Source organism: Gekko japonicus, unplaced genomic scaffold (genome assembly GCF_001447785.1).
Source record: "Gekko japonicus isolate JY-2015 unplaced genomic scaffold, Gekko_japonicus_V1.1 scaffold281, whole genome shotgun sequence".
Classification (NCBI taxonomy): Eukaryota; Metazoa; Chordata; class Lepidosauria; order Squamata; family Gekkonidae; genus Gekko; species Gekko japonicus.
In genome coordinates, this window is record NW_015174281.1 from 327,816 (window position 1) to 338,263 (window position 10,448).

Consider the following 10,448-nt stretch of genomic DNA (forward strand, 5'->3'; position numbering starts at 1 on the left):
CCCCGGTCACACAGATGCATGGCAACAGAGACTCAAAGCACTTAGGACATCTTCATTGTGCAGTACAAGGGGATTAACTATATGGTGTTGACGTGAGAATTTCAAGAGAGGCAGATAGTTCAACTGGAGCTCAGAACAAGGGAGGGGAACATGACAATATTTTTTCAAGGGAGGGGAACATGACAATATTCTCCCATCTCATTTTCTGCATGGTTACCTATTCTCGGAAGTGACATGGTACTCAATGAAGAAAGCACCAGATGAGTCAGTTCCACAGCATTGCAACTGCATATAAATTATTTTATTTAATTTATTTAGAATATTTATATCCCTCTCTTCTCTCAATCAACGGTACTCGAAGCAGCTTAAACTCAGTTCAAAGTTTCCTTTCACACAAAGTAAGCAACACAAACATCAAAAAGAGACCAATTTGCCAGCCTGCAAAGAGGTAAGATCGGCAAGGGCCCAGAAACACACATTCTCTGTTGTGGTTCCCACCTTACGGAATGGCCTGCCTGAGGACATCTTTTCACAGAAGGTGCAGAACAAAAACATTTAGTAGGGCATTTTTGTAAGGGAATTAACTGTGGAATAATGAAACAGCTCAAGAGGATGCTTTTGCAAGGGAATAGGCATGAAGTCTATTCTAATGTTTATACTCTGCATCACCTTGCTTTTATTGCATTAAAAGGTAAAGGTTCCCTTGCTCGAAAGCCAGTCGAATCCGACTCTAGGGTTGCGGTGCTCATCTCCGTTTCAAAGCCGAAGAGCCAGCGCTGTCCGAAGACGTTTCCGTGGTCATGTGGCCGGCATGACTAAACACCAAGGCGCACGGAACGCTGTTACCATCATGCCTTATAGATGCCTTTTTTGCTTCTATTGTTTTCTAACTCTGCAGTCCCAGTAACAGGGTTCCCCAACGTAGTGCCCATGGGCACCCAACACACCTGACAACACCTTTCCTGATGCCTGCCAAGGGTTTTTAGAAAGTGGGGGGGCAGGGGGGCTCCTGCCAGGCAAGACTTCTGATTGGCCACTGGAGGTCTAATCGGCTGTGCAGATTAAAGTACCATTGTTTCAGCGGCAGACCCACAGAGAAGCCATTTATACTAGCAGACTTTGGGGGCATAAAGTAATTTAGGAGTCACTGTGGCTGCTGTAGAAGGCAGGTTAGACTTGAGCGACTGATCTACTCATGAGACTAAGAATCCCTTCTTAGGAGGGCGACATTTAACCTCAATTTCCCTCTTTATTTCCATCTACTGATATGAAGTTCAGGCTTAATGGCAGGAACTGTTCATTGACAAGAACACTGCTTCTTTTCTTTCCCTGCGAGCAGTGTGGACAAAAGCAGAATATAAGGGTATTGTAACATCAGCAGTATTCTGATAAACCATCCCCACTCCCTTCCCCTTTAAACCCCAAAAGGAAGTAAATAGTGGAAGCAGATTTGCTGACTAACTGTCCTTGCTTCACTAGGCAATAATTTTTCATAGACATAGCAGCCTTTCCCCAGAATTACTCACTTATCCTTCCCCTTGGCCACCCATTCCTCTGCCAGCTGTTTCCTCTCCTGAACACTCAGGGACGGGCCTTCCCCCGTTGTCCCATTCACTGTTAACAAAAGAAAAGTTGTCGTTTTTAATTGAGAACACATCAAGAAGGTGGACGATGTCTCTGTTTTAAAATAAGGAAGCCTGTTTCATGCCAACCTTGTGAGAGTGGAGACTTATTCAGTAAAATTAGGAGTGGCGATTCCCACTGGAAAACATGCATGTGCTGTTTAGGCTTCAAGGCCAACTGCACCATGCCAAATTCTTTCACTGAGTGATATAGCATCCCAGGCATCTTGATTACTGCTTCTGAAGAGTAATCTTCAAACACAAAGCCCTGAAGAAGATCCCATTCGAAAGGAGGGATTGAACCGGGGCTCGTACAACTTGTGGTGATTGAAGAGGCGCTACATGAGCTTTGGAAGACTACTCACTGGTATTATGTGGCATCCTTTATGTTTATTTGTGAGCAATTCACACATGACTCGTTTGTGCCTTGTTCTGTATATGACATTAAGGTGGCATTTGCTATTCCGATTTGGTGTATTAAAATAACAATTTAACTTCACAGATTTCATTCTTTAAAATTCTTTGCAATTTATTTTGATTATGTAAATGCATCATATCAGAAACTATTGGAACAATCATTTAGACTTCACGTACGGGTAGGGTTGCCAAATCTGTTTTGGCCGGGACTGGGGGGCTCCCGGCCGGTGTCTGTCTTGTGCGCGCGCGCGTCACCCGGAAGTGACGTTGCACGCTGGGGTGGGGTTTCCCCCGGGCCCAATTCCGCGCGGGGCGGAAGTCGGGCCTTGAAAGCGGGGGGAAATCTGCCCCCGGGGTCCCCGCCCCCCGGTGTCATTTGGGAACCCTACGTACGGGTTTCATACAGCCTGTTCTGGTGTTTTTGGTGTTGACTTGTATATCCTACACACCAGGTCCCTTGTTGTTAGTCTCCAGGTGGCGACTGGAGATCTCCTGGAATCACAACTGGCCTCCAGGTTACGGAGGTCAGTTCCCCTGGAGAAAATGGCCGCTTTGGAAGGTGGACTCTATGGCATTGTACCCCACTGAGGTCCCTCCCCAAACTCCAGGCTCAGGCCCGTAGCCAGGATTTTTTACTTAGCGGGCATTTAAATAAGTCGGGGGGGCACCCCCCCCACACAACTGTGTCAGGAAATGGAGAGAGTAAAAGTGGGGAAAAGTGACGCGAGAGGGGGGGGCAAGGGTGCCGGCAGGCAGGGCAGGGCAATGGTTCAGTAAGGCCCTGTCACATGTGAAAAACAAAATAAACCGTCTGGATGGTAAGTGAGGAGGCATGGGTGGTAATTCGGGGGGTCCGGCCCTGAGATCCCCCACTGTAGCTACGGGCCTGACCAGGCTCCACCCCCAAAACCTCCAGGTATTTCCCAACCCAGAGCTGGTAACCCTATGGGTTGGATTCCTTGGAAAACTTCTGTCGTTTTCACTGACTCTCCCCTCTTGCTGTTTCTGGGGGTTCCCTGTCCCCTTCAGGAGCAGCACCTCAGGGGCCATTTGGAGCGGTGCCAATAAGCAAGGAAGTCCTGCTCTGCTGACAGAAATCCCTCCTACAATGGAAAGCTGCCCTGGAACCCAAGTCCCCATTCTGGAAGCTTCCCTGGCCTCCTCCTTGGAGTCTTTTGTACATCACTGTCTTTTTGGTGTCTAGAGGTTAGTTATATTAACTCCGCTGGAATCTGGTTTTTCCTTTGGCCGTTTTGGATTGTCACTTTTTAAATTATTTTAAGGTTTTATAGCCAACCTCACCATCATAGAAACCCCAGGTTGGGCTGAGTGTTAAGGACTCCCCCGCCTCAATTCACCCAGTGGTCTGAAGGAGGCTGGACCATTGGATTTGTCTTTCCTAGCAGGGTTCTGGGAATATCCCAGCAAGTCATGTCTCGAGCTGCTCCTCTAAAGCAGTCATTTTCGTATTTTCTGCTTTCAGGGAACCCTTCTACAACAGTCTCTGCTGCAGAACCCATGCCTGGGAGGGGCACAGGGCTGGGAGCACATCCCAGGGTGCATGCTCAGTTCAATTCAAGGAAGACAACAAGGATGCCCAGCATGCCCCATCAATGCCTGCAGGAGCCGAGTTTACATTGCAGAACAGTTTGACATGGGTGTTTTCTGCCTTTACTGGTCTTCTGATTTAGAAAGTGCTCATAAGTTTTTAAAGGAACTGTTTGCAAACACAGCCATGCTGAGACAGTCTTTGCTTAAAACAGAACATTTGTACACTACAACCCTATATTGCCGCTATAACAACAGTCACGGCTTCCCGCCAAGAATCCTGGGAGCTGTAGTCAGCTGAGATGCTGGGAATTCCATCAGAGACTCTTTATGTTGGAGGTGTCGAACTCATTTGTTATGAGGGCCAGATCTGACATAAATGTCACTTTGTTGGGATGGGCCATGCATGCCATAAAATGTAACACAAGGTACCAGAGATATAAACTTTACAAATGTGATTTCAGATGTTGAATGGCAATGGCAGATGAATGACAATTGCAGGCTTGATTGGACTAGGTGTGATATGCAGAGGGGTAGTTAGTGTGGAGATACCAGCATTGGTAATGAGACAGGAAACCTAGGTCTCAATTCCATCCAGGAGGATTTAGTCCAGGAGGATGCAAAGAATAAATGGACATAAGTCTGACATTAGAAACCACAACATTCAGTTGCTGACCTAAGAGTAGCAGCAAAGGGAGATTAGAGAGACTTCTGAATTACAATTGATAATGAAGCTCAAGACAATGCAAACTCCTGGACTGAATTGAGACCTAAGCTTCCTCTCTCATTACCAATGTTTGCTATTATCATTTGGCATCTGAAATCACTCCACTCTCCAAGATATAAGGACCAATCCAAGTGTTCTAATTCCTAATCAGGCTTTTTTTGAAAGAAAATAAATCCAGACAAGAACAAAGAAATCCAATCTTTTTTGTAAAAAACTTTTCAGAAGAAGCCAAAACAATTTCCTCAATGTATATTGTGCTTGTCAGAAGATTCCACCCATCCACCCACTAGCTCCCTCCCTCCCATCCTCCCAAGAAGTATGCTTGCACTGTTGCACACAAAAGCTTATACCTGGAATAAAATGTTGTTGGTCTTGAAGCTGCAATGGGACTCCAACTTTGTTTTCTCTCTCTTTCCTCCCCTCCCTCCCCAACAGAGAAGCAGCCCAGAAGAAGAAAGCAGAAGCTCTCTGTGTTTGTGTGTATGTGTGTGTGAGAGAGAGACAGATACAGAGACAGAGAAAGAGGCAGGCTTGTCTTTGTATCTCTCCTGTATGAAGCAGCAAGGAGCCACAGAGCTCTGTGTGTGCCTCTCTGTGTGTGTGTGTGTTTGTGTGTGTGTGTGAGAGAGAGAGAGAGAGAGAGAGAGCGCAAAGAAGGGGGGAGGGAGGCAAGAGGCAGAAAACAGGAAGCAGGAAGCAAAGAGCCACTGAGGGAGCTGGGGTGGGGGGAAGCAGCCCTGGGAAAGGAAGCAGGAGACAGAAGTTGCATCCGGCCCACAGGCCACCTGTTTGACACCCCTGCTTTATGTGTGCTATTATCAGGCTTGCCTACGAAGAGGAAATGGCCATGAAGTTTGTGTTGAACATGTGTCTGAATTGCCTGTGGTCTTACTTCCCTGTTTCTTGGAGGAAATTAACTGGACAGTTCAATAATACCTCACTTTAATTGCTGCAGTGCACACAAAGACTTTAGCTACGTGTGGCATCTTTAACTAACCTATTGCAGCATAAGTTCTCATAGGCAAGGCCTTACTTTGGAAAGGCTTTTGTTTGCAAAAGCCTGGCACTGCAATAAATCACTTTTAAAATGCAAAGGGACTTTGCCTTAATCCAGACACAGAGTGAACAGCAATTTTACCAAGTAGTTGGTCAGGTTCCAAAACACAGAAATGCTGCCTTTTAACCTCTTGATATGATCGGTCTGGATGACTAGGGCTGTCCATATTTGGAACCATACCAACTTTCAGAGCAGGGATAGAAAGCCGGGCACAAGTCACAAAAGACTATAACTTACCAAATACATTCTTCACACCTTGCTCATTTACCAGATAGTCCACATACTGACCAATCACAGACAGGTTGATTTCCCTAGAAGAAAATAATGCTAGTCAGTAGAAATTATTGTGTATGGAATTCCTTGCATCTCACTGTTTCATGCAAAGAAGTTATATAGGGGAGAAAAGTCACTAGATTAGAAGTTTTATGGTGAATCGATAACTGGACTATATTGTCCTTCGGTTATCGAAAGTGCTTTGTTCAATTTCCTACCTTCCACCACCCGTCTCTCTGCCGCTTATCTACTTAAAACCAACTTTGTCATAAAACCCATGGCTTAACCTCTCACCTCTAACCTGAGCCGCTTCGGCGGGAGGGCAGAGTAGAAATTTAATGAATGAATAAATAAATAAATATAAATGTAGCCTAAGAATATATTAACTGGATTTGGCCATATTGATAACCCTTCTACTCGTACACAAATGCAATATCTGAATCAAAACTAGCTCTCAAGAATACTCCTGGATCAATCTTCGGAAACACAGAAGCAGCACTTATGGTGTGTGACTGCTATACAAACAAACAACAGATTTCGGAGGTATTGCCTTTAGGTAACCAGAACTCTGTTCCCCTCCTCTTTTATTATCACAAAGTACTCAACACTGATAGTCAGGAAACCCCATAACTGGCTCCTAATATTTCCCCAAACATACTGACTAGCTGAAAAAGGTCAGCTTGTGAATTATGCAATCAGTGGTTCAGAGTAGGGATGCTAAAGACAGTTGTTGATTTGAACTTTGAGATTTTGACTTGATAGAGGCAATAAGGAGAAAAAAATATCATTTAGCTGAAGACAGACCTGAGGGTTCTTTTTAAGAAAGGCGAAAGGGGTACCGTAAGGGGCATTGCTCTCTAGGGTTGCCAGCCTCCATCTGGAGATCTCCCGCTTTTACAACTGATCTCCAGCTGACAGAAATCAGCTCCCCTGGAGAAAATGGCTGCTTTGAACGGTGGACTCTGTGGCACTGTACCATGTTGAGGCCCCTCCCCTCCCCAAACCCTGCCCTCTCCTGGATCCACCCCCAAAGTCTCCAGGTATTTTCCAGCCCAGACCTGGCAACCCTATCGGTCTCTGTGACATGCACACATGATAGGTAGTCATAGTTCCTTGCAAGCTTTGTGTTTGATTGTTTATATGTTACTGCCTCTTTAAGGGCCAAACCACACATAACAGCAGCCATGGGTTTGACCCACAGCCACCAACGATATTTTACAGAAGGATTTGACCATTTAAAAAAATACCACAAGGACCCAATCCTGTTTGAGCCTGGAGCACAGGAGGGGCCAGGCACTCTTGTTCCCACCTCCCACATGTTTTCGGGTGCCCAAATGGCCAGTCCCCTTGTGGCTGTTTCAGTACTTGAAAAGAAATAAAATCACCTCACGCTCCCACCCACCCCCTTTGCAGCATTTTTTTAAAAATGGTCAAATTCTTATGTAAGATGACATCGGTGTCCACAGGTCAATCCCATGGCTGCCACAACATATAGTTTGGCTCTAAGACACAACCAAGTGGCACTCTGGAGAAAGCAAAAGAAGGAGCAGTTTCAAGTACTGAAGTGATTTTAGTTGTGAATGTGTTGTAGCTCATATTTGGTGTATCTTTAAGAAATAAATGTAGAAAATATTTCCTGTCTTTCTTCCTTATTGGAGTATAACATACTCTCTCTCTCACACACACACATCTATCTTTAGTCCTTATAACCACTCTTCCTCTTAACTCTGTACCTCAGGGTAACTACACTTAGCAACAGGGAAGTTCAGTTCCATGCCTGATGCCACAAAGTTCTGCCATCTGCTAGGCAACAGAAACTCCATTCTGTCTAGCTGTCTGCCAACCAACCTCAGTAATGCCTCTTGCTAGTGGGCAAAAAGTAACCCAAGTGTGTGTGTGGGGTCTCTTGTTTCGGTGCCATTTGGGATACTTCCCTGGCCAACAGACATTTTGTGTGATCCTTTCTATCTCTTTTAAGAGCGCTGACTCAGGTACAGAAGAAGCTCCAGGGCAAGACATTATTGCTTCACATTCTCGTGCTCTGAGGTAATAATTATCAGCATGTCTCTCCACTTGCTGACTAAAGCAAACTAGTTAATCTGCGAAGACAGAATATATTTGTTTATGGAGGCAACAAGAGACTCATGTTCAGGAGAGACAATGAGAATCAAAGATTGTGTGGATGATCAACAGCATTGCTATTTCAACACAGCTTTATGGTTTGCCCTCCCAGCAGATACTGGATTGTACTCTTCTGAAGTTGTCTTTCCAACTCATGACCTTCACTTCTTATGTTGAGCAAGACTTCAAGAAGCAGAGGCAGCGAGCGCAGAAACCACCAAGACTTTGTCATAAATAGTCTACTTGTTTTAGTTTACTGTAGAAGAACTCCCATGGTCCATTAATTGGTTTTAAATTTACAAAGAAAGTGCATCTTCAAGATACCTTAACACTTAAGTGATAAATGTTCAATGCTCAGTAATCCCAAGTATACACTTGCTTATGAAGCCCTTTGCAGGACTAGCCCAAGGTCCATTTAGTCTAGCATTCCTTAGTCCATAGGCTGGTGTGCACCCCAAGAAAAGAGTCAGAAAGAACAAGGTATCACCACCTTTGAATTAGCACAAACAGATGACTCAGGTAAGTGAGCCAGGCTATATACTTCAAAGGCCAAATGCTTCTTCAGGTTATGAAAAGAGCACTAATTGACCATTGCCATTCAGAAGCCCATTTGATTTTGTTTTCTCCTTTTCAAAAGACTGAGCAGCCAAGGAAATGGTAACACAATTCTAGATTTCAGTTAACAATACAAATCAATGTAACACTAGAGTAATTTAAGAGAACACCAAACCATAATTTCCATAGGAAATACTTACCCATTTTGAGTCATTGGAGTGATGGTGGCCGCCACAAGGCCTTGCAGCTTCTTCTGAGGTGCCATAAGGTAGCTGAGTGTGAAGTCAGGAAAAAGATTAAGAGAAATCTGGCTGGAAGGGGAAAATAAGTTTGCTTTGAATGATCTCTGTTAATACCAAACCCTCACAAGAAAATTCCAGGACACAAAGAACTTGTAAACATCTTTGATGAACAATACTTGGTCTTTGCAATCCCCAACACCCATGCAAGATTTAAATCACAATGGCATAGATTTATATTTTCACATTGTTTTAATTGTAAACTGCCTTGAGAAGGACCCTGAACAGACAGAATTGAAATATCCTAGATAAAATAAAGAATAAATAAAATTGTCCCACTAAATCATTTTGTACTTTATTTCCAAGTAGACCAGTTTAGAATCACTCCCTCTGTTTATCAGGGTCTATTTGGAAATAAATACCACGTTATTCCATGGGATTTACTCCCAGGAAAGTGTCTTTAGGATTGCAACCAGAGTTCCTTTAAATGGTTTCAAGGAGGAGGAGGAGGAGATTGGATTTATACCCCACCCTTCACTCAGAGTCTCAGTTTACAAACTCCTTTCCTTTCCCCTCCCCACAACAGACACCCTGTGATGTTGGTGCGGCTGACAGAGCTTTGAGAGAACTGCCCTTTCAAGAACAGCTGTGCCAGAACTATGGCTTGCCCAAGATCATCCAGCAGCTGCAGGTGGGGGAATGGGGAATCAAACCCGGTTCTCCTAGATTAGAGTCTGCGCTCTTAACCACTACACCAAACTGGCACCCGACACTGGGCTTCTGAAGATGGCTGTAGCTGTTGGTCAGCTTCAGGAAGGAGTAGGCAGTCCTTCAGGCATGTTGGCCCCAAACCAGATGCGGTTTCAAAGCAGCACTGAATTGTGCCCAAAGCAAATTGGCCCCCTGTGACGTCCCCGCTTATTTGGGAGATGGTTTTACCTTTAAAACTCTCTTCTGTGTACCTAAACTTGGTAGATTTCTGCTGCCACCAGGAATTAAAAAATCCAAATCTCTCTTTTGGTAGAATGACCCAAGGTCTGGGCACTTCAGAGGACTATGTGGCCCTGAGGAAGGACTGTTTTGATTTCTGGGATACGTTTAAACAAAAAATGATTTGTTTAATAAAGAACAAAATAGGTTTCTGGTTATGTTGAATGCTGATGAAAGGAACTTGTAAATATAACTGGCAAAGCTTGGAGTCACAAACAGTCTCTCAGACTCCAAACTCCACTCTGACCAGCTTAGACACTTAGTCTTATCTCTCTCATATATATATTTAGCCACACAGGCTGAACTATTTCTCTTATTCACACAGAATACACTCAAAAACTCCCATAGTCACACAGACAATGCTCTCTCTTCAAACGTCACACACAGAATCTCCTCATAGACATCTCTCCTCCCACACCCTCAGTCATCAACCAGTCACATCACACTTATCTCCCTCTATCACTCTCCTTACAGTACTGCAGTCAAACTAAACATTTAAAGAAACACACACACACCAAAGCATGAACTCATTACACACACCCCTCCTGCTGAGGCTGTGGCCAAGGAGTTGTGGGTGGCCATGAGATTTGATGGGAACAGCCTTTTCTTCCTGGAAGGCAGTTGGCCTGGCAGGCACGTCCTCCCCCTTCTAGCAGTTCCAAGTGTTTGAACATTGCCTTTCCACCCAACTTCGGGTCCCTAAGATGACTGACCATCACAGCGTTAAAAATATGTTGAAATATAAATGAATGTACATGAAGCATTTTGAATGATTCATAAAATGGGGGAGGTATTTGTGAATGTCCTGCATTGTGCAGGGGGTTGGACTAGATGACCCTGGAGGTCCCTTCCAACTCTGTGGTTCTAAAATGTGTAGACACATAGCCGTGAAAAGGAAG

At 44.5% G+C, this 10,448-nt stretch overlaps 1 protein-coding gene across 1 annotated transcript in view; it reads right to left on the reverse strand.

Annotated features, from left to right (window-relative positions):
* The window catches only part of NPL (N-acetylneuraminate pyruvate lyase (dihydrodipicolinate synthase)), an 18,584-nt gene extending 9,894 nt beyond the window's left edge, over positions 1-8,690 (reverse strand). Inside the window, exons 1-3 of the mRNA XM_015423864.1 lie at positions 8,521-8,690; positions 5,609-5,682; positions 1,527-1,614 (exon numbers count right to left, since the gene is read on the reverse strand). Of these exons, the coding sequence (XP_015279350.1) occupies positions 1,527-1,614; positions 5,609-5,682; positions 8,521-8,585 (227 nt within the window). The 5' untranslated portion in view covers positions 8,586-8,690. The remainder of the gene's footprint in view (positions 1-1,526; positions 1,615-5,608; positions 5,683-8,520) is intronic.
* Between the last annotated feature and the right edge of the window lie 1,758 nt (positions 8,691-10,448).